At 40.0% G+C, this 24,587-nt stretch overlaps 2 protein-coding genes across 5 annotated transcripts; one reads left to right on the forward strand and one right to left on the reverse strand.

The window, feature by feature from the left end:
- Positions 1 to 235: 235 nt before the first annotated feature.
- On the reverse strand, positions 236 to 3,935 carry LOC113036910 (uncharacterized). Its single transcript, XM_026193500.1, has 5 exons — positions 3,634 to 3,935; positions 1,880 to 2,039; positions 877 to 1,039; positions 702 to 755; positions 236 to 627 (listed from the first exon to the last, which is right to left on the reverse strand). The coding sequence occupies exons 1-5, from the start codon at positions 3,759 to 3,761 to the stop codon at positions 380 to 382; spliced, it is 753 nt and encodes a 250-aa protein (XP_026049285.1). The 5' UTR covers positions 3,762 to 3,935; the 3' UTR covers positions 236 to 379.
- Positions 3,936 to 19,634: 15,699 nt separating this feature from the next.
- On the forward strand, positions 19,635 to 23,133 carry gemin7 (gem (nuclear organelle) associated protein 7). 4 transcript variants are annotated; one of them, XM_026192411.1, is made up of 4 exons: positions 19,985 to 20,119; positions 20,251 to 20,296; positions 20,618 to 20,740; positions 21,930 to 23,133. In XM_026192411.1, exon 4 carries the CDS (start codon positions 21,951 to 21,953, stop codon positions 22,335 to 22,337), a length of 387 nt encoding a protein of 128 aa, XP_026048196.1. In that variant the 5' UTR covers positions 19,985 to 20,119; positions 20,251 to 20,296; positions 20,618 to 20,740; positions 21,930 to 21,950; the 3' UTR covers positions 22,338 to 23,133. The 4 variants fall into 4 exon arrangements, with proteins under 4 accessions (XP_026048198.1, XP_026048197.1, XP_026048196.1 ...); XM_026192410.1 differs by having other exon boundaries at positions 19,985 to 20,091; XM_026192413.1 differs by lacking the exons at positions 19,985 to 20,119; positions 20,251 to 20,296; positions 20,618 to 20,740 and adding an exon at positions 19,635 to 19,700.
- Positions 23,134 to 24,587: the final 1,454 nt, after the last annotated feature.

Genomic DNA, 24,587 nt, shown 5'->3' on the forward strand with positions numbered 1-24,587 from the left:
GCAGTGTTAAGTGTAACAATTTAAAAATAATGCATTCTGTAATGGCATTTTTCTGTAATGCATTACTGTTTCTAAATCAGGTAAAGACATTACGGTTACAGACGGTACATAAGGAGTTTTTTGATTTAATTGTGAGAATCAACCATTACTAATGGCTCTAATAATACACAAAAAACAAAGGACAGATTAGGTATGTCTTTTTAGGATAGCATCACTATTGCTAACAGACCAATGTATAACAATGCAGTAATATGTAATACATTCAAGAGAGTGAAAAACCCAATATTGCAAGCACAAAATAAAAATACAAAATTAGTACTTTGTCAGAGAATAGAGTAACTCATCAGGACTGCCCATGTATAAATCAGCCAATGGTGACCTAAGGTGAACATTTGGAAATAATGAAATGGAGTGACTGAAGAACAGAGTCATGATTGAAATCAGTGAAAACATTAACTTTGTTAAAGAAGTAGGTCTTCCCAAGAATCAGTTTAGGGAAGCTGCAGCGATCATCTGTTTCCAGGACGTAAGGAAAAGGCAGAGCTTCGGCCTCCATACCATGAACCGTCAGCACATTCCCAAACACAACGCTCTGCTGAGACACACTTTCCACAGTCCCAATGTGCACTAAACAAAGATACATAAAGCCATGGCATTACAAACCAAAACATCAGCATTTTTTATGTTAAAAAAAGACTTACTTTTTTGGCAAAGATCTGTTTTGTTCAGGTTATTCACAGATAGGACTCTGGATTCTGAAAACAACATTATACATGTTATTGGTAAAATGCAGGATCTGGGCTTTGCCATCAAATTAAAATGACGTCAAATGAAGTTCTACTGCATGGAAAGGACATCTAAGCAGACAAAACAAACCATTAATCATCTTTCTTTGACCCTGTCCTGGTTCATGGATTGATCTCAGCCTCCCAGCACAGCATGACCACAGGGTGGTGTTGTAATAGAGGTGACCACAGCATCTAAACCCTGTCTTGGCAGAGTAGATCACCTCTTCCTCCTCACTTGAGCAGCAAATGTCCTGGTAGTGAAAAGAGATGTTAGTTAAGTTTCTAAAGACAGGTGTAATATTCCTTATGCTGAAGGTATTCTGACTGTCAGATATACACTAAATATATCACTAAATATAAAAAATGTTTTAGTATTGGTCTTACTGGGGCCTTGGCAGCAACTGCATAGTTTGGCTTGCAAAGCCTAATAATGATGGTTTGGTTATATTGAATTATAAATTGTTGTGTTTAGGTTCAGACTGGAGATCCTCCTCTTTTTTGAAATGATCTGTAAAGGATTCTTCGGACTGACTTTTATAAAGTACAGTAATCTTCTCCTGGATGCATTTATCAACTATTTGTGTGACAGCCGGACAAGCTGTGTCCATGAAAGCAGCCTTGGGAGCCAATGCATTACAAGGTGTTGTTTTCCTTCACTGTAGAGTAGGCATATATTCTAGATTTAATGCTTAACTGGTTATTGAGAGGTGTCACAAGTAAGAAAGGAAATTCAAAATGCTTTTGGAGAAAAAAAAAAGAGAAGAAAAAACAAAGTGTCAAAATTAAAGACTGCAGTGCAGAGAACGGCTCAGTGACAGATTCTCAGTGGCTTCTGAACCTCACAGATCCCCTAATAATGATGAGAGGGTGTGAAAAACTGATGGATGGACGGTGGGGCATGGAAATGAGAACAAACAAGCATGTGAGCCATTTATAGAGATATAACCTGAAGTGGAGTGTGTGACGTGTCGTCCTGCCCCTGAAATTCATATAGTTTATCTCAAATAAGTTCTCATGGCATGAATAGGATGCACGAGAAATGGTCAGATAACATGATAATTATATTATATACATCATTACTGATAAACTACCTGTGGCTCTTGCAGAGTGGATCCGCAGCACTGCAGGTCCCCTCCATGCTTATGTAATGATGTCAGCGTGTACAGTGTTCCTGCACAGCACTTCATCTGTGGATCTTTAATGTTGTAGGCTTTGACCCCACAGCAGTGAATGTTTTCTGATTTGGGGTGTCTGGTTGGAAAACAGAGGGACACATTAATATCAAATGAAGCTTATGCATAAGTTAAATAATGAAGATCTGCAATTACAACATTTCTCTGGTTTTCTGGGTGTTTGCCTGCTAGTCAATTCTTTGCATGACTTCCAATTTCCCACGCTGTCAAATTCAATACTGACATCATTACACTAGTCCAGTGTTCTTCTTACCCGCCTTCTTTGAGCCAATCAGACTCCACCCTGTGTGCTTTAAATCTGTGGGCTTTTCCATTATTTTCCTTTCCAGGAACCCATCTCTGTGTCCCTCAAGTCACTTAAAGCTCCGTCCAAGCCTCTATCTTCACCATAATTCCATTCTGCCATCATGTGTCATCAGAGACTAATCAAAAGGATCAATTAATTTCTGTAGCTTAGTAAATCATATTCAAGTCTTCTGAATGATCATTCCTCATTGAAATAAGGAGTGCAAGATAAGTTTATAAGAGGCTGAGTGAGACATGTCCTTATGTATATTGTTGGATGTCAGCCTGGAAGATATTTATCCACTTCTTCAACACAGTTATTACACAGGCTGTACACTGAAAGCAGAGAATCAGAACTGCAGCTTCAGCTCTCACTGTTCACACATAATATATTCATACTCAGTGTTGCTGTCATCACCCACTCTGACAGACTCTGCAGTTGAAAATACGCTTAATGAGAGCATTCAGGATACAACCTGCTCCACCAATACTAAAACTGAGACCGAAAGAAAAGTAGCTGCCACAAATGTTTTCAGGCCATAGAATATCCAGACTATTGAATGATGCAAACACAGACAGTTTAACTGCAAACTTTAACCCATATGGCACCAAACCGAGTCAGAAACCACATGGACCGATACAGAAGAATGCTTTATCACTTCTGCTTGTTTTCTTTTTTCTTTCTCAGCAGGTGATCCAGGTGATTGATATATGCATTTTTTTTTCTCTGCCCGTTCTGTTGGTTTATGTTTTTTGCCCTTCTCCCCCGTCCCTCTTCTCAGCTGTTTCTCTTTCCCTCTTTCTTTCTCCCCTTCTTTCCCCCAGTCAAGTCTGTCCCGTATTCAGTAAGTGAAAATAAAATAAACAATAAAAGGTGAATCAAATGGACCATTACGGCAAGGCTGGGATGGTCAGTTTGGTAAAGTAAATCCGTTGGGCATCTTTCTTTGCCTTTAGACAACAATTCTGATGGCAAAAGAGCCAAACGGGACAGGCAAAAAGAAAAGAAAAAAAGAATGCTTTATCACATTAGACCAGAGCACAACGGTGCCTGAAAGTAAACAAAGGTGGGACAGTGTTATGCACAGCTGGAATTTCGATAAAGAAAAGACCTTCTACTGGAATGCAAGACATTTCCTTTGCCTCTCCCTTCTGGGTTTCCCCTCAACCAGCACAAGATGCATTAAAATTAACTGCCCACTGACCTAAAATCAAACACTGTTACATACCAAGCTGATGAATAAGGAATGGGAAAAAAACCCATCCCTTTTCACTAGATTTTATCAGCAACACACACACACACACACACACACACACACACACACACACACACACACACACACACACACACACACACACACAATCACCTGTGTCCATTGCAGCAAATCTCAACATCAGGCCGGTAAATTTCTGTCCCACAGCAGTGTTGTCCTGGGCTGCCGTGAAACTGAGAACAACATATAGTCCCTTTGGCCGGGTTGTAAGGAATACCCATCTCTGAACATTCCTGTCCATCGACTCTGTCCTCGTACAAGGTGTTATTACAACAGAGAACTCCACATTGTCCCGAGCCGTACGGCGTCTCTCCACAGCACTTGAAGAATCAGAGATAATACAGTAAATTGTTCAGAAATGCCTTTTGGCCCTTTTGCATTAGTAGTAGCGAATACTGAGGCCGTTCGATGAGTTTTAGACAGATCGAAAAACACCCTCAGTTATTGTATAAAAGGAGCGGGGTGGAGCTCTGAGCTCTCTCATCAAAGGGTCAGTAAAGCAGAATTTTTTCCTAGAATCTCTCTTTTCCACTGCTGTCAGCTCTACATCCTAATTAGGATGTGACACAACACATTTCATTTAATAATGAAATGTGTTGCCCATCATTTTACCCATTAACAATCTTATTATATATTCTTCCAAAATTCTCCTAATACATACATATAATTTTTTTTTTTTATTTGAAAGAAAACGTTGCTTTAAGTCTATCACTGTCATTGGAAAAGGATTTTTTTTCCCCCAGAGACACAAATTAAAACTTTTGACCTTTCTATTATAACTAAAAATGAGGCCCAGAGACAGAACAACAAAACAAACAAGACAAGGAAAAACAATTTGATTATTACCTGATCCATCCAAGGCTTCCATGCAGAGATACATCCATCACAGCAGACTTGTATGTGTGGATTATACACAGTGGGTGTTGCCTTGATTTGACCTAAACATAGAGGTGTGAGGGTTGGAAGGGTGGAGAGAGGACAGGAGTTAGAAACTTCTCATGCTTGTAAAGTATCGTATGTCTCTAAAGCTGGCGCTTGGTAAGGAAATCAATGAAGACTCTCTTCCACACTTTCTTTGGAAGTTCCTGAAATGTATAATTTACTGGTTTGCATTGTTGGATGAAATTGTGCAAAAGCTTCAAACTCACAGTGCAGTTTCCTGCAGTGCTTTCCCACATACACAGGTGATTCTGAACATTTTGATTGGTCGAAATATGAAGTTTTATGCTAAGATGATACCGGTGGATGCATCTGTACACCACCAAGCAAAACAAGCTTCAACTTGCTGCACAATCAATTGTGTTGCAGAATCTTTGCTACGTCGGCTTCAGCCCTGGTAAGCAACAGCAGGCAAATGATTTCGTTGTTGCTTCCTCCCAAAGCTTCTGGGCTCTGCCTCTTCTCCCATACAATCCCCTTGACTGCTAGCTCCTTAATTACTGCACCACAAAACAATATCTGCCGTCCAATAAATATCAGACTTCTGAGGAGCCTGAAATAAATCAGAAACCATAACGCTGGCAAACATTTACAAACAGCTGCAGAACAATTCCATATCAAAGTTACCCAGGTCTGCTGCTGTAATGGTACTTGCCCAGTTCTTACTGAAACTAACATTTTCCCTATGTATTGACTGACGACAACTCTATGAAGGAAAAATTAAAAGCACTAGACAGAAAGTTTGGGCAAATTATACATTTTAGCTGGAAGGGTGCTGACCCCGTGAAGCGGCCTTGGATTGGGGTAGAAAGTGGATAAACGGATGGATTTATGGATGGCTGGGAATAAATACAACAATCAAGTTTTTCCCCTTCCTCCTCTGCCATATACCACTCAGAAGAAGTCATTCTTTGGCAAAACATCAAATGCACTGTGTTACTTTGGAAGTTAACGCACAATCGATTATTCAGAATCTCTTTAATCATCACAACTGAAAACATCCTTAGCTGAAATATTGCTGGAAGCAGAAGAAGTGCTGCAGGCCTGACTGGACGCAGGAGTAAACTGATTGTAGGACTGACTTTAATGATGAAACAAAAACAGCTGCTGCTAATCTGTAGGAATGATGAGCTCTGAAAGACAGGAAGTCACTTTAATGAACATATCTACAGAGAAAGCCAACATCGTTCTGTCCACAATGACAACAGTGTGGATTTGCCCAATTACAGAGAAGCAGATTATTTTCCTGTATTTCTGTCACACCTGGGACAAAAACACGAGACAGCTGGGAAATCTGTGAGACTAACATTAGGAATGGAAGTAGGGCTGCGTCTTCCTTTTCATTTCTTGGCCTATTAATTTGAACATGCACAATGAATCACTGACGCGATATATAATGTAAAACTCTATTGCCAGCTTATTAATTTAAACATGAACAATGAACAGTGAAGCACTACATTAAACTGTATAAAGGCTGACGCATGGCATACGCAATGTTTGTGAGGTGCATTTCATTCCAGATACCTATCTGGCATTTAGACGGCACCCGTTAAAAAACACCAAGTCCTAGATCTCATTACTGAGTGGAAGAAATGGGTTCTCATTTTAATGTGCAAATGAAGGAAAAAGAAAGAAGAAAAAAAAAAAAAAAGAAACTTCTCATAAATGCTGAACTCAGTTACATCAGGAAAGACATAACAGGGGAAAAAAAGGATCTGAGAAAGGAAAGAAAATAACATTTACTCAGAGCATGGAACATGTTTGAGAAAATATTAGTCAGGGTGTTCCCTTGCAACTATAGCTTCACATTATGTTTTTCCAAATATAAAACTGTCATGTTCCATGGCCGTGTCTGGGATTTTCCAGCCGGTGTTGTTGGGTTTCCAGGGTCATTCACTATTAGTGACTCTCTGTGATTAATTATTCTCTCCCAGTGGCTCTCCAGCAATTTCCTAATGTTGTAAACCCGCTCAACATTTGGCAATAAAACCCTTTCTGATTCTGATTCCATGATAGTCTGCTCTCAGCTGGTGTATATTCATGTTTACCTCACTCTTCTTCTGCTGTGTAAATAAAGTCTTGTGAAAAGTTAAGTTGGGTTTGAGTCTACATAGGGTCCATATCTTGCATGAACCTCTGGTTCATGACACAAAACCCTCTTTAATGCACACATTTAACTAAAAATGAGCATATAGGATTTTACAAATACAAATAGAAGACAAGATAGTATTTCTTTGTTTCATCATTTGATAAACTCCCAAGGCATTATTCTCAGTTTTAGAAAGAGTTAGTTTAGTATTACAGTATATAAAATGATATTACTAGGGGCATATTTTGTCTTCACACTTTATTACTTGAAGAGTTTTCCACAGTGAGCTAACATCACAAGAACAAATGGCACAATGTGCTCTGTAGGGGAAATTTATATACACGACTTACAGCAAGATGAATTCCTCGGTTGTATCTCAGCACCATCATCCTTCCAGCAGCAACACTCAGTCTTGCTGTTGAACTGGCCTTGATGACAGCACATGTGACCTGGGGAGTTCCTTGTCAGGATCTTCTTATCACTAATTGGACCACAACACAGCTCCTTTTCCCCATCATACGCCCCTGTGGAAAAGATACAGATATCCAAAACTGAAACACTTGAACTTTAATCATAGCTAAACTAATATGGAGCTTTTTAAAGATGTCTGTATGTTCTTCATTTGGTGAATAATCTTCCTAATCATCTACTGTATATTCAGTGAAATACTTTTCTGTTTTTTCAGCTTCACTTACTTTTGTCACAGCATCTGTGATTCGGTGAATGTTTGTCAATAACAGTTGACTGACAGCATAGTTGTGTGTTTTTGTCATAGGTCTCATTTCCACATAAATGAGCTGTAGTTGAAAAGACAGTCAACACAATTTCATTACTCACAGTAATTAACATTGGCTTCCTTTAAATACTCTGTGACAGCTATCATACTTCCACAAAGATTTTTTTTAAGTATATGCAACATTAAAGACATGGCATATCTAGTGCAGATAGTCTTGAGGGATAAGACTTTTTTTTTTATTTCTAGTCCATGAAATGACTTTCTTGTCTTGGTCTAACATGTAAAGTATGATGCAAACTGCAAAAACTTTCAGATTTAGATTTTATTAAATCTATTCTACACAGTGTGATATGCTGTGTTGACCTGAAGTGGAGTCCCTGAGACAGCAGGATGAAATCTTTGGGTATACTTCCAGCCTCTTCTCATTTGAACAACAGCACTGAGTCTCGGTGTCATACTGGCTGTGACCACAGCACTGATGGTGACTGGAATTTCTCATCAGAATCATCTTAATATCAGGTGAACCACAACACAACTGCTTGACCCTATCAAAAACATCTGTGAAAAGAAAATATGTTTTGTTTTTTGCTTTCTTAATTTACCTTAACCATAGCTAAGCTGTCAAGCTGCTGCAATGTTGGTAAACCTTTAAGTGTGTGTGTGTTTTCTAATCATGTTTTACTGTATATTCTGTACATTCAGTTTTTATGTCTTGTTGACCTTTTAAATTAAAGTTCATTTAGAAAGTGCCTCATAATAACTTCCCAAACGAGTGCCCTGATGCATCTCATTATGACTGTTTCAAGAGACAATCACTGATTTCAGTTCAATCTAGTTATGTCCCTTAGTAATACTTCCACCGTTATATTAGCTTTATACTTGCTAGGGTTCTTGTCCAGACGCTTTTCTTTGCAAGCTCCTTTGACTTAATGGTCATGACAATTTGCACAATAATGATCATGAAACCGCCCTCATGACCCATTGTTAGTCAGTGGTGATAGTGCCTGTCATTATGCAGATGTATTACTTATAAGGTTGGGGAAACCAGCAGTCAGCTGAGACTGAAGAAATCACTTGGATGAGTGACAAAAAGTTTCTCCCAATGAAAATGTTGGCATTCCCTTACCTGAATGATTGAGCATGCATCAAGCCACCACTTAATCATTTTCTCTGCCTTCAGTCATTTCTCTTGATTTCCAAAGTCTGCCATCTGATGGTGGCTAGTTATATTCTCTCTTGACACCACCTTGCAGTTTCCTATGTCTTTCAGTTTGCACCTTAACTGAATCTCACGATTTAATACTCAAACAACTACAAATTTGCAGACACTCAAAACTTAGTGATGGAGAAAACATAATTCCATATTTACATTGTATACTTTAGAATTGATTTAATTAATGCTTTCCATCAGTGCATCTACTCACCTTTACCACAACACTCAGCCATTGGTGAAGGTTTTGCTATGATGGCTGACTGGCAACATATTTCATTCACTGGATTGTAAGCCTTCAGTTCACAGCAGCTGGATACCTTTTCACTAAGACCCTGTGTAACTCTGGCTGTAAAAACAGGATGCAGACACCAGTACCTTAATGTAACTGCTGAAAGAGTGTTATTACAAGTGCATCAAATCACGATTAGAAAGTTCACAACTTCAAAGAAACTCAGTTCAATCTAAAAACTGTTTTGTTTTCTTTTGCTTCTTTTACTTGAGCAGCATCGAGACAGCCACAGTGCATCTGGAAAATATTCACACCTATGAAACAAAATTGTATCAAGACACAGATATGGGGAAGAGTACAGAAAAATTTCTTCAGCATTGAAGGTCCCAATGAGCACATTAATGGAAGAAGTTTGGAATCACCAGGGCTCTTCTTAGAGTTGGCCGCCCCACCAATCTGAGTGGTCAGGGCAGAAAGGCCTTAGTTAGGGAGGTGACGAAGAACCTGATAATCACTTTCACAGAGCTCCAGTATTGCAGTGTGGAGAGAGGAGAACCTTCTAGAAGGACAAACATTTCCGCAGCACTCCACTGATCGGGCCTGTCTGGTAGAATGACCAGACAGAAGCCACTCCTCAGTAAAAGGCACATGACAGCCTGCCTGGAGTGGCTGTCCCCTGAAGGACTCTCAGACCACGAGTAACCATTCCCTGGTCTGATGAAACAAAGATTTGCCTCTTTGGCCTGAATGCCAAACATCATATCTGGAGGAAACTAGGCACCACTAATTACTTGGTTAACACCATCACTACAGAAAAGCATGGAGGTGGCAGTATCACGTTGTGTGGATGTTTTTCGGCAGCAGAGACTGGAGAAGGGGCAATGGTTAATTTTCCAACAGGACAACAATCTTAAGCACACAGCCAAGACAGCAAAGGAGTGGCTTTGGGACCAGTATGTGAATGTCTTTAATTAGGAAAGTCAGAAACCAGATTTAAATCTAATTGTACATATCTGAAAATGACTGTGTACATATGGTCCCTGTCCAACCCAATGGAGCTTAAGAGTTTCTGGGAAGAATAATATGACAAACTGTCTAAAAATCATACTCAATAAGACTCAATACGGAGCTTCAAACGTATTGAGTGAAGGATGTGAATACTTGTACATGTATATGTTATCATTTATTTTATTTATTTTTAATGAATTTGCAAGAATTTCAGGCAAACTATTTTTCTACTTTGTCACTTTGGGGTGTTAGCTGTAGAATGTTGGGGTGAAAATGAATTTAATCTATTGGTAAAGATTGCAATATGACAAAATGTGGAACAAGTGAAGCGCTATGAATACTTTCCTGATGCACTGTACTTCTGTTTCCTCACATCTCCCCGTACTTTATGATGGTTGCAACAAAATAGTGTAAGCTTTCCCTCTCAACCATCACATCAGCACTGTAGGTGTCTAGCAATTTTTGTTTGCTAAAAAAGAAAAACCTTTATCTGCTTAATACCCATAATGCAAGGTTGAGTGATACACAAATGTTCTCAGAAGTGAGAAAAAGACCTTCAAGAATAGATCTGAATATATGGAAACATATAACCTATTTTAATACCAGCTGATGACTTTTTAATATTACTATTCTATTCTTTTTTTTTTTTTTTACATTCCAGTTTTCTATCTTATAAATTCATTACCTGTGACAGTGTGTCTGTGTTGCTGTTTACAACAAGTGGCTGTTCCAGGACTGTAAGGCTCATTTCCACAACAAGACAGGCTTGCACCAGGGTGAAGTCTGTTTTCACAGCATGTAGCCTCTTTGATGTCATACCATGTTCCATTACAGTCTTTTCTGAAAAGCATAGATGACCAAAGCCTGGACATTATTGCTGGCAGTCAGATATAAAAGTATATCTTCCTCTGCAGGGAAAACAAGTGGTTTCATTACCTTTATTGTATTTTATTAGTTTGTGGAAGATGCCTTTTGTTTGAACCTAAAAGATACTGCCGGTCAAACTGACAAGTGGTGTCAGAAGTGTGGGCTCTAATGAGTGAAGTGAATATGATGATCAGAAGTGGAAAGATAAATTACTTTAATGAAGTGGATGGTGAAGGTACTACGGCCAATCAACTGGTTAAAGCAGAGGTTAACCCTGGACTGACAGATGTGGTCAAATCGTTAATGCACACTTAAACAGCAAGAGACCAGAGAATGGACAAATGTTTAGTCATTATTCAGCCATTAAAAAACAAAGGTGGACAAGCATGCAACACCAATTTCAACAAATCCAACTCGTGCCTTTTGTTTGAACAGGCATGACAGCCTCATTTGTTAATTCTTTTCTTGTAGGGAACCTCAGTGACACTCACTGAACAGCACTTAACTTGCAATGATGATCAAATGGTAAAAATAAGCATCACACATTTTTACAGTAAGGCAGAGGTGACTCACCGATGACAATTATTATTGGAGCCTGCAGGCTCTGTGGACAAGCAAACATTCAAAGCTGTGAATAATTTGTATTAACAAACTAAAACCCGTTAAATCTGTTTTTCTGAATAAATAGATTCAATATTTCCTAATTCAAAGCTTATGCCATGTCATTGTCTAGCGTGATACAATTTGATAAATATTACAAAAGTATCTGTTCAAAAGCAACAATCGACTGCCTTTTTCCACTGTACATTAGTCACGACAAAACCACAGAAGAGTGCACAGACAGAGAGAGAGAGGGGGGAAAGGGAACAGATGGAAACAGAAAGCTAGTTCTTCTGCTGTTGTCTTTTCACATAAAGATATATATATATATATATATATATATATATATATATATATATATATATATATATATATATATATACACACACACACAGAGATAGATAGATAGATAGATAGATAGATAGATAGATAGATAGATAGATAGATAGATAGATAGATAGATAGATAGATAGATAGATAGATAGATAGATAGATAGATAGATAGATAGGTAGATAGCAATATAAAAAATGAATAACAAATAAATACATGCATCCTCTGCGTCCACACACACGCACACACATACAGAGTTCAGGATACACAATATCTGCACAGTATAAGCTGTATAGAACAAGTGGTCTCTAATTTTCAGGAAAAAAAACCTTACTTACCACAGACAGTGGTGATGCCAAAAATCAGCAAAACTGAAAGACGGGAGATGGAAGCATTATTAACATAACAATGTTTAATTCAAAATATTCAATTTTGGCAAAGGAATGAAGTAGCCTACCAAAGCCTAGAGCCCAGAGCGAGAACATCTGTAAACATTTTAGGAAATTCCGACCGCACATTGTCTCTAAAAGTGAGATGCAAAAGAAGCAAACAGCTCAGTCTAAACTGTTTTAAAACCACACCTCCCTTGTGATATTGCCCAAAAATGGGCAATTAGTCATCACAGAATCAAGGTGGCTTACGCACACACACACACACACACACACACACACACACACACACACACACACACACACACACACACACACACACACACACACACACACACACACAATGTGTTTGCTTAAAAATGTACAGCCATCATAAACCTTCATTTACAACACGGGTTCAGTAATATCAAAGCAGGGTTTTCTCCATACAGGTGATCCAGGTGTTTTGTTTTTTGTTTTTTTTTCTTTCTTCCCCCCCTTCTCACCGTCTCTTCTCCGCTTTGGTTTTCTTTCTCTCCCTCTCTTTCTTTCATTCTTTCTCCCTGTCCTATCCCCCAGTCATGTCTGTCCCGTTTGTAGCAACTGAAAATAAATTAATAAATAAATTAAAGGTCAATCAAATGGACCAATATGGCAAGGCCATGATGATCCACTTGGTAAAATAAATCCGCTTGGCATCTTTCTTGGCCTTAAGACAACAATTCTGATGGCTAAAGATCCAAACGGGACACAAAAAAAAAACATTAAAAAAAAAAAATCAAAGCAGGGTAACTAACTTACCTCTGATTTTAAAAAATACATGATGAAGACAAGTTTTAAAATTGTCCATTATGTTCATCTGGGTAGAAAGCGATCTAAATTATAAAATACAAAAGTTTTGGAATGACCAACAAACCCATCTGCACACTTAATGACTGAAAGACTACTCGCTAATACACCAGTCGTGTAGCATATGTGTACAAGAAGACACAAAACAATTAGCACATACTTTTTTTCTTTAAAGAGATCATAGTGTGTGTGCCCATAGGTGTGAATGTGAATGGTTGTCTGTCTCTATGTGTTAGCCTGGTTAGACTGGGGAAATGTTTAGGGTGTACCATGCCTCTCGCCCTAAGACAGCTGGGATAGGCTCCAGCCCCTGCATGACCCTGACAAGGATAAGTGGAAGAGGATGGATGGATGGATGGATCAATTGTACAAGCCAATATCCTTAAATTCCCTATCAAGCATACTGATTGTTTAAAGGTGACACAAGTCAATTCAAATATTTTAGAGAAAGAGGCAAAAATAGACCAAGAAGGGGGATTTTCACATGTTTACACTAAGGAACTCACTCCCCCTAACCATAAATTGTTTGATGTGTGTTAGTGTTTTTTTAAACTCTGTGCTCCATGGTTGGTTGGGTGGTTGGTTGGTAGTTTTAGGTCAGGGGTGGGCAACTCCAGGCCTCGAGGGCCGGTGTCCTGCAGGTTTTAGATGTGCCCTTGATCCAACCTGATCTAAATGGCTAAATGACCTTCTCAACATGTCTTGAGGTTCTCCAGAGACCTGGTAATGAACTAATCATTTGATTCAGGTGTGTAGACCCAGGGTGATATCTAAAACCTGCAGGACACCGGCCCTCAAGACCTGGAGTTGCCCACCCCTGTTTTAGGTGGACTACACCTCATGCGGATCTCACTATGGGTTCCAGCTTTTGGCCCACGCACCTGCAAGCAGTTACTCATCTGTGGCTCATTATCCTGCAACTCCTGGCCACTATTTAAGGCAGTGGCTCAAGACTTTTTGTCGCTGGATCGTTGTACAACTCACATTAGTGTAGCCCTCGCCCCAACTGTCTCTCTTGTTTCCTTGTGATTTCCTGGTTTTGATCTCTTTTTTTTTTATTGTATATAGATTTCCTGGACTCATTCTTGTTTCCCACCCCTGGATTCCTGAGTGTGGGTGTTTGGCAGAGTGACGTGGCGTATCAAAAGTGGAGCGTGGTGTCGGTCTCCCTACATCCCGTGGATTCCTGGAACCCCCGACTCCCTCACATTTGTATCTTGCTCACTTAGTGTTTGCAAATAATCCTTCATTGCACTTTTTCCCTTGAGTCAGTCCTGACAGATGCACTTGATATGTGGGCGATTGTGGCTCAAGAGTTGGGAGTTCGCCTTGTAATTGAAAGGTTGCCGGTTTGAGCCCCGGCTTGGACAGTCTTGGTCGTTGTGTCCTTGGGCAACACACTTCACCAGTTACCTACTGGTGGTGGTCAGAGGGCCCGGTGGCGCCAGTGTCCGGCAGCCTCGCCTCTGTCATTGCGCCCCAGGGTGGCTGTGGCTTTGGGGTCCTTAGGGACTAGTAAAGCGCTATACAAATACAGGCCATTTATCATTTGTGGAGCATGGAACCTCTTTTACAATATCCATGTTTATTTAGCTTTTTGTGTTTAAACTGCTCATTAGTTCACATCACAGTAATGAGAACAAACACTCTGTGGCCATTTAAACTATGAGGGATGATTATGGTAAGAAAGAGGCAAAAAAAAGTAAGACTGTGATCAAATGATTTTTTTCTAACTTATGGTTTAGATCTGTTATGGATATTGTTAGAGAAATAATGATCTCAGTTCTCAGGTCAGCAGCCAAAATATCTCAATCTCTTTTGAAGATTGCTCAGTCATCATGTCAGCCTCCCACACAGGCTGAGATATGGGGGAGGCTGCCTGCTACACCAAAATTTAGTAGGTCATTAGTAATAGAACTTGGCTGAATGCTGAGGTGGCAATTCAGCAATTTGATTCATGTTACAGCAGCTCAGGGTGAATGAACATGGTGCAATAAAAGTAGTTTTAGAAGTACTTTTTTACAATGAACTTTTACTTAAATTTACTTGAGTTGGGTCAGGGGTTGCCACTAAATTTTATTCAGGTGTGTTGCAGCAGGGACACATTGAAAAGTTTCAGGACACCAGCCCTCGAGGACTGGAGTTTTTGGACTGTATGAAATGAATAAAACTAAAGATATTAATTTTTTTTTAAAGAATCTAGGTTATATACATGTGAGAAAAATCTAAGAAATGTGGATAAATGTATATATAAAACTTAACAATAAGTAAGGAAAAACTGTACAGGAACACAAGAGGTGTAATCCTTCACTGCTCACATTAACTCTGTGGATAAGTTCACCAGGGAAGACACATAGGATAACTGTTTGCCATTCCTGGACTGTGCCGTGTACATTGAAGGGAATGGAGACCTCAAATTAAAATTTATCGGAAGCCCACACACACGGACCAGAACCTCCTCTTTGACTCCCACCACCCTCTGGAACACAAACTTGGAGTAATCAGGACCCTACAACACCGGGCAGAAAATATTCCCTTTAAGCCTGAAGGGAAAAAGAAGAAACACACACACATGTGAAGAAAGCTCTTAAAACATCAAGTCAGCAAAGAGGCACAGAAAAGAAGATCAGACACCAGCGGAGGGAGGATAAGAAGGACAAACACAACAACATTGTCATCCCCTATGTAGCCGGTGTATCAGAAAAACTCAGGAGAATCTGTTACAGCCGAGAGGGCCAGGCTGTGGACTCAAATGAAGACACAGAGGGAGGCAAAACGGGCGTGAACACAGTGCTTTATTTACAGTGCCTAGTGAACTTACAAAGCAGGAAACTATGAATGCTATGAACTGTGGGAGCTATGAACTGTGGAAGCTATGAACTGTGGAAGCTATGAACTGAGAACTGTGAGGCCAAACTGTGAACATGAAACTCTGAGTGCTATGACTAGGTGCTAGATTTCACGGATGGATCCGGGGAATGGAAAAAAGGGGCAGCGACTTGGATGGAGGTACGCAGTCAGCGTAGCAGGTTTAAAGTGTCATGCGAGGAGGGGGTGTCCAGGGGGTTCCGGGTGAGGAGTGTCCAGAGAGGATCCAGAATATGCTTGGAGTGAGGGGCTTGGCAGGGAGGCAGGCAGGTGTAGTCCAATGATGGAAAGGAAGCAACCAGATGACAGAACCAGCGTCCAGGCGGAGATGTGAGTAGTCTAGGTTGGGAAGCGCGACTGTCAGGTGGGTCCTATGACAAAGAAAACACGGTGAGGAGAAAAGCAGTAGTTAAGGGTTCTCACAAGGGCTTGGCGGCCTAGCACTGACATGATTTAGCAGAAGATCTGGCAGAGGTCTGTTGTGAATGCTGGTCTTATATGCTGGTGACTTGATTGGAACCAGGTGTGGAAGCTGATCGGAGTCTCTGCCTGAAGGTGGAGCCCAGCGGAGTGGAAAAACCCCGTACTCACCCGGACCATGACAGAATCTCCTCCAAGCACGATATCCCAGTATACTTCAGACCCAGCAACACACTCAGACAAAAACTGGTTCATCCCAAAGGTAAATCTCCTAAACACAAACTTAACAAGGTAGTGTATGCTGTAGTGTAGCGAGAAATGCCCAGAAACCAAACAGCCACTTCATAAACGCATGGCACAACATAGAGGAGCAACCTCCAGGGACAAGACTCGGCTGTTCGTCTGCATCTTAAGGACAAAGGTCACTCTTCCAAGGATGCCAATGTTCACATTTTGGACAGAGAGGACAGATGGTTTGAAAGAGGAGTGAAAGAAGCCATTTACGTCCACTGTGAGCGACCATCTTTGAACAGAGGCGGTGGTTTACGATACCAACTGTCTGCCATCTATAATCCAGTTTTGAGATCCCTTCCCAGACACCTTAACACCCACTCACATCCTGGGCCATCTGACCTCAGGAAATTCCATGATAGGGTGGGGTTAGGTTTCACAATGAGCTCACCCAAAACCTTGGCTGATTGTGACCTACACCCATTTTCACGCCTTGGCACATGTGATTAGGCAGAGGATCATTAGGGGGTCTATTGTCCCTCTTCGGGGGAAACTCCCACAGGGCTTAAATCTGGGACTCTCCACCATTTGACCCTAGAACTGAAGAAGCTTCTCAGACAAGAGGTGAAACGTCTTCAAGCGATTTAAAGAAGTCCAGACGCTTTCCTATCCAAGCTCCTTAGACTACAATGACCTGGATGACTGAGAACTTTCACAGACATATGTACAGGATCTTTGGAAATAGAGAGAGGTCGAGTGGGAAGCACTTGGCTGAGTGGCTGAATTCTGTTTGACTGGTGTCTTACCTTTGTGCAGAGATGGAGTTGTTCAGCAAATGCAGTTTTATTGCACTGAAATAAACTTTTGGAACCAAGACAGGAAAAGTTAAAACAGAATTCATGCCACAAAATCTTTTTCTAGGGGGAGAACAGTGCTTGGTGTCAGTGGGTGGAGTCACAGATGATGGAAACGATGCTTTGCTGAGACGTCGTTTGTGCACAACATCCTGGATAGATGGAGAAGTCCTGATGATGTTCACTGCAGTCCTTACCACTCTCTACAGTTGTTTTTTGTCTTAGACTGTGCAATTGCCATACCAGGTGGAGATACAGCTGGTCAACATACTCCATTGTGCCTCCGTAGCAGTCGTACATGGGAGCTATAGAGATGATGTAGTTCTTAGCAGCCTCTCAAAAGCAATTCATCATTAGGGGAGCTAGTGCAACAGTCATTAAAACATGTGATGGTGGATTTTTGGGCACTGTAATGATAGGATGGCAGACTTGAAACATGATGAAACTACAGTCTGCTTCAGAAAGGTGGTAAAGTTGTCCATCAGGACATGTGCCAGCTGGTCAGCAAACTCCCTGAGTATGTGTCCTGGACTTTTCTGGGCTTGCTGCCTTGTGTACATTCACTTTCTTCAGCCTGGCACTGTTGCTGCTGCTGTGACCTCAGAGGAGGGTTCCAACATGGCTGGATGCACCACTGAGAGAGAGGCAGAAACTGTCTGGGATGCACTGACAAACACTGGGCCTCCACCTGTCACTCAAATTAATAGCAACATGAACAAGGTGTCTGTGCTTCCCAAACTATGTATGCTGTGATGCTCATCTCATCCTCAGCCCCCTGCTGACCCCAATTGGGGGGTCTTCTTCACACAGGTTAAATGGAGACAGACAGTGACAGGATCTGTGTGCAAATATGTTAACTGTGAACAAAGCAAACCTTTAAAGGACAAAGCGTCAGGATTTGCAAATGAGCTTAGGCTACAAATGCTTGGGTGTGGGAAATTATTTACACCTTTGGATTCACTCCTCTGGTTGCCAACCCACAACTTTCCACTATCTCTTTTCACTGAATGATGACTTTGCAAATACGAAGCACGTTGGCTCCATCTTGTGAGCAAACAAAATCAAAGACCTTATAATGACCTTAGAGCAGGGGTGGGCAACTTCAGGCCTCAAAGGCCAGTTTCTTGCAGGTTTTAGATATCACCCTGTGTCAACACACATGAATCAAATGATTAGTTCATGACCAGGCCTCTAGAGAACTTCAAGACATGTTGAAGAAGTAATTTAGCCATTTAAATCAGGATGGATCAAGATTGGATCAAGGACAGATCTAAAACCCGTGGGACACTGGCACTCGAGGCCTGGAGTTGCCCACCCCTGCCTTGGAGGAATAAATCTTCTCTTGGAGAAAAAGCTTCTTCATTTTCTCAGTTGAAGTTCGATACATTTTCAGACCTGTCAAAGATAAAAAAAAAAAAAAAAGAATGAATGAAAATGAAATAAAAATCACAAAATATCTTCCTTTATGTCATGGTGGTCATAAGAGGTGTGGACCCAGGCGCAGACAAAGATGCAGGACAGAGTGTTTCAAACTGAGCCTTTGTTGCAGCTGTAAGAATTACCACAAAACCACCAACAAAAACCTAAACCGGGGACAGCTAAACATGAAACTATAAAACTAAACAACCTGAAACATGGAAACATAGCTGGAGAGACACTGGGGAAGATGAGCAGGATGACCAACATGCATGATACGCAGACGCTCCAATGAAGAACAGAGGTAACCACACACTAAATATACACACAAGGGCTGTGTCTCAATTCAAGGGCTGGACCCTTCCGAGGCCGCATTTGAAGGCCGACTACGTCACAGTGACGCGACGAGGGCTGTCCCAATTCGAAGGCTGCTCCAAATGCATCCTTCATTCCCCCAAATTTGAAGGATGGGTCAGGTGTATCCTTCGTGGCCCAACCTATCCCAGGATTCATAACACAGCCCAGCCAATTCCAGTTTCCAACAATAGTGGCAGCTGCTTAGTTTTAATATTAATCTTATTACTCTTTCTGGGTCACAAAGTAAACTTTTAACATATTTTCAGGCAAGAATGTAGCTGTGTCAACTTCAAATATCTGCTCACATATTTGCAAAAGTGCTCCAATATTTTCTGAGACTCAATAGCTGAAAGGGTGGTAAGGACTCACTAAAGCTGACGAGAACACCAGACTCCCTGCACATTGTTTTCAGACCCCGCGCGGTCTTTTGCCACTCAGGTAACTTAACAATGTTATTGTTTGGCTTTTTTCTGTGTTTTATTTGTTCCTGAGTAAATCGGTTTGGCTGAGATTAAAGTTATAGTTTTTACACAGCTGAATAAACAAATAGAAAACTGATCAAACAGAAGTGTGAGATGGTAGAGAATTTACTCCAATGTCCTGTTATATTTAAGACAGCAAGGAGCAGACGGCTGAGTTTATTAGACACAGCTGGTGACGTAAATCTGAAGGCTAGACCGTCCTATTTCACAGCCTCGCACTTCCAGCCTTCTCAACCTGGCCTGAGTAGACTGCGAAGGCCTGGTCTCTGAAGGATGCCGCCCTTGAATTGAGACCCAGCAAAGGTAACAAGGAAATGCCACACAGGAGGGAGACACAGCTGAGCCTAATTAGACAAGACAATGGGGAAGCAAAACAGAATACATGACCTGAGACACAGACCTTCAAAGTAAAACAGGAAATACAACCGTCTTAAGGGCACAAACTTGAAACTACACAGGGGACACAGAGTACAAGGACCAAAACCTCTGAACAAGAAATACAAAACAGAAACCATCACACTAGCAGTCAAACCCCAGATAAAAACAAAGGTCTGTAATAATATGAAAACCAACCCAGGACCGTGACACCTTATGTCTATCTATCTGGTTCACTTGAGCTCTGTTTTGCTACACTGTTTACTACACAGTGGCTGTGGGGCAAAACAAGCCCCAGGTGTTGTGAAAAGTTCAACTGGTAATTCATCTTATTTCATCTTTCAAAAGTATGTGCTTTCAAAATTTATGTTGCAACATAACAACGGACTAGTGAAAAGTTATATATATTGTTTACATCAGTGGCTACAAAATTTACTTATGCTCTGTGGGTGGATTTTTCAAATGTTTGCGACTACAGGTCCTGAAGAAAAATGCTACAGTGAGCTTAAATGACAACAGAGGAGGTAATTTTCAGCAAACTAGCTTGTAGCATGACTTTGATTTCAGAAATGCTCTTCTGCTTATGTCGGATTTAATGAATGGTTATTTGACTTACCTTTGACACACTTTTAACAAGTTACTTTACTGTGTCTTTAAAAAGTAATTGTATTCAAAAACATTATTTTTAATGGTATTAACAGTTGCTTCTTGATATCTCTACATGTCCACCTTTATTATTATTATTATTGATGTATAGAATAAAATATTTCAAAATTCACTTTTCAAATAAAAAAAAATTGCGAATATTATTTGCAAATTTGGCTCTTTGCTCTCACGTCCACTAGGGGGCGGTAATGCACATTTAAGCTGATTTATATGCGCAAATGAATCCGTCGAGGAAGAAACCGAACAACAAGGTCTGGGACTAGATAGCTGTTGCTAACGGTGCTAACACGAGAAAGCACACAGTAAGTAAAGGAAAGAGCATTTGTGCATTTTAATTGGATTGTTTCACTATGCTTTCTGGTCGTTTTGTGCGGTTATGTTGTGTCTAAATTAAACGGGATTGTAAACCAAGTGTCTGACTGTTAATGAAGTTCAGTTGATCATAAACTGGCCAATTTTACTTTTCTGGTAAATTTGCCTAATGTAGGTCAGCGTACATTTTAGCTTACTGTAACATCTGCTCTGGATGAAACGATGATATAAATCGGTTTTTTTTCGTGTTTATTAATAACTTAAATTTGAAGTGCATTTTTACAATGAAAAGTCCCGAATGTATTTAAGAAAGAAAGAAAGAAAGAGGGGGGCTGGAGAGAAAACGATAAAAAAAAAACGTAATGAAAATGTGGATAACTTGTTATCAAAACCCTGAATGGCGCATCGAATATTTGCTTTAATCTTACAAAGGCACGCACAAAAGGAAAAACACAAAATCAAAATATACTTTACAGTGATATGCAGCTGAGAATGGGATCAAATCATTTGTTAATCAGCAACTCTTAGCGAGCTATGAAAGGTTCGTTGATTTCAGTAAAGCTAAGAATGCACGACACTAAGGCGAGTGTTGTTGTTGGGTTTTTTGTTTGTTTGTTTTTCTTATGTCTCCGTTATATCTCTCTTATCCGTGACATGCTGCTTTTAATTCTGCCCATGTCAAACATCTTTGACTGAAGACCAGTTCTCAAAAATCTGAACACGGATATGCGTAATTGACAGGATAAAGAGGGAAAAAAAGAATAACCACTTATACTTAGAATTGTTAAGATGTCATTTTGATCCCATAGAAATGAACTTAAAACAAACACATATGGTTTACATACATTTTGTAGCAGGATCTGTAACTATAGCGCTATAATTACATAACTGCTTTTATACCTGTTACTTAATGTAACTAATAAATAAATAAATAACTTTTCCATGATGATCCCCTTCACTTCATCTTAAATACGTCTTACATATAATAAGAAAAGTTAACTGACAATTTACAAGTGACAGTGAATGACTTTTTCATAATATTGTAGCTAATCTTGAACTGCAAGTAGATCTGTTTATTTTTAGTTTGCAGTTTAATCTTTTTTTGTGTGGTTGTGCTTGGAAAAGTTTTTCTTGAGCACATTTATTTTCCTGCTCCTGACTTTTATTTTCCTTTTGCAGGCTTTGGCAGAAGCAGTCAGCATGGCGACTCCAGTGCCCGTACTCCGCCTGCCCAAAGGACCTGACCCCAACAGCCGTGGATTTGACCCCAACTCGCCCCGCTTCATCGCTCTCTGCCGAACCTCCATTTCCTCCTCAGCAGCTTCAGATACCGACAGCGAGCAGCTGCAGAAAGAGCAGGATGCTCGATCTGTGCTGAGAGAGGGCTTCCTCCGGTGCTTGCTCTCCATGACCAACAAGAAGGTTCAGTTCCAGATGTACGAGAATGTGAAGGTGGAGGCCACATTTGGGGCATCAGATATTGACGTGCTGAACTTTCAGGTGTCTGACCTGCACACTCCCATTGGTGTGCAGAAAGAGGCTCTAATCAGATGTCAGGATGTGATATCATTCACCTTTGATGTATAAACATGTTGCTTTTGTGTGTGCGGTGGACTGGATTATATGCTAGTGATTTGACTGCATTCAACAAGCAGTCCCACTGTTTCAACACAAGAGGGAGTCGCGTGCCTTTGTGTCAAGAGGTAGCCATCCAAACCTGATGGCAGAGTTTAGTGGTTGCTCCAGAGCTCAATGATACTCTCAAATATCAGAAGTGCCACTAGTGGTTTCATAATAAGTCTCAACAAATGCGTGAGGTAGAGGCTGTAACAGTCTGCAAAGTTAAAGAAGTGCAAAACTTCAAAGATAATGCAGCTTTTTGAGGTCAGTGAATCCTGCCAGATGTCACCTGACATTTAGCCTCAGTATCATGTTTATGAACAGGTTTCCTGTCTCAGTTAAACATCAGAGTTGGATATGTACAAACATGTTACTGCTGTACTGGTGCTGGAGTTGTGAAATTGCCTCATTCAATTTAACTGAATGTGGTATATAAATTATTGCACTTAAAGGAAACACTTTTGTATTCTCTGTGAAAGTGATCAGGACTGTGTGGCAAAATGTTATTTTTTGCAAAATAAAATGTTTAAAGAAATAACTGGTAAATATTCATGTTTAATGAAAAGCTCAATTTCAAAAGCCACTCTTGAATCGAGCTCTTTTCCTAAAGTGGGCTCATTAAACTCTTCCTTTTGGCATTGTGCAAAGGTCTTGAGGTACCTCCATTTCTTTATTATTTTTCTACAGAAATGGGAAGTATGTGTGATTTATTGAAACGTGTAAAAACATGCAGTTTAAATAAAGCAAACTTTTTGTACATTTACAGTACAAGCTTCAAGGTCAATATTTTGTAAGACAATCTATATTCTTCAGCACATCCTGAGCTCTTAAGACAGCTTTTTTGTAATTTCTTGAAGTAGTCTTCAGGAATAATTCTCTGGGCTTCTTGAAGGACATTCAAGAAGCTTTGGATGTTGGCTTCCTTGTGTTTCATTCTCTCTTAAGATAATACACTGCTTCAGTAATGTTGGAGGATAATCCATGATGTCTTTCATTGTCTTTTTCTATCCAGCTATTCTTCTACTGCATTGGCAGCATGTTTGGGATGCTAAAAAGTAAAGCATTTTCCAATCAGATACGTGGAATCTTGGTGGTATTCCACGGTTCTGATAGTACCTTTCAGTGTTCATTATTCCACCAATTTTGAAAAGCTTTTTAACACTGCTCCAAACCACACTAGACCCTCCACTGTGTTTTACAGATGGCTGGAAACCTCTTCCCTGACCTCGTCTAACTAAAAAAAAAAAAAATCAAATGTGGATCACTCCATAGGACCTGTTGCCACTGTTTTTCAGTCTAGTCCTTGTCTATTCTGTCATTGCTCAGCCTGTTTCCCTTAAGAATGGCTTTTTGATGGCCACTCTCCCACTGAGACCATTTCTAATGAGACTTCAGTGAACAGGTTTTTTGTTTGTTTGTTTTCCCCCTTATTCTTAAGGACACAACTTTCGGATGTTATGTCCTTGGCTGTGTTGGCTGTAGTTTGTAATTTAGGTCTGACACTTGTCCTCCACTTGGTCAGTTTCCTCAATTTTTTTTAAGATTGCACTGCACAGCGTGTCAAGATATGCCAGGTTCAGCTGATACCTCTTGTGGTGGAATTACATTGCTCGTGCAAAAATTCTCTTTTATGCCTGTCAGATTTTATTATCTTTGGTATTTAGCTTAATAATATAATAATGATAATGGTAATAATAATAACAGATTACTAGTAATTAATAATTCTTTAGATTAATCTAAAGAAAAGGAGTAAATTGTGGGGGATATTTTTAGGGACGGGTTTTTGTTTTTTTTGTTTTGTTTTTTCAACAACAGGCTGCTATTAACTGTCTGAACTGTTCAATTTAAAATGGATTCTTTGCCAAGTTGTCATTATCTGTAGACACAACACTGGTGCATTACTTGAGTTAGGTGCTTTTTATGTTTGGGTGATTCATAGGTCAGTGTTAAGTGACTTAAACATTCCTCTCAAAACAATAACAAAGCATTCCTCTGAAATGGTCGGCTATCTGGAAGATATATATATATATATATATATATATATATATATATATATATATATATCTCCCACTTTTGTGTAGTACTGTATAATGTGACTAAGGGTTAGGTTCATACTAAATATGACACCAGTCCATCACAGGGCTAAGAACATAAAGAGTAACACCATTCGTACTCAACCATATCTATAACCAATTTAGAACCATCGTCCAACTCAGT

This window comes from Astatotilapia calliptera, chromosome 14 (genome assembly GCF_900246225.1).
Source record: "Astatotilapia calliptera chromosome 14, fAstCal1.2, whole genome shotgun sequence".
Taxonomy (NCBI): domain Eukaryota; kingdom Metazoa; phylum Chordata; class Actinopteri; order Cichliformes; family Cichlidae; genus Astatotilapia; species Astatotilapia calliptera.

Bases quoted from the DNA above. Each gene is read 5' to 3' on its own strand.
- LOC113036910 (XM_026193500.1), bottom strand. From the start codon at position 3,761: ATGGGTATTCCTTACAACCCGGCCAAAGGGACTATATGTTGTTCTCAG. The intron at 2,040-3,633 runs GTGATTGTGTGT...TTTTCCAACCAG, and splicing joins ATTTGCTGCAATGGACACAG to ACACCCCAAATCAGAAAACA. The intron at 1,040-1,879 runs GTAGTTTATCAG...TTTCACTACCAG, and splicing joins CCACTCTGCAAGAGCCACAG to GACATTTGCTGCTCAAGTGA.
- gemin7 (XM_026192413.1), top strand. From the start codon at position 21,951: ATGGCGACTCCAGTGCCCGTACTCCGCCTGCCCAAAGGACCTGACCCC.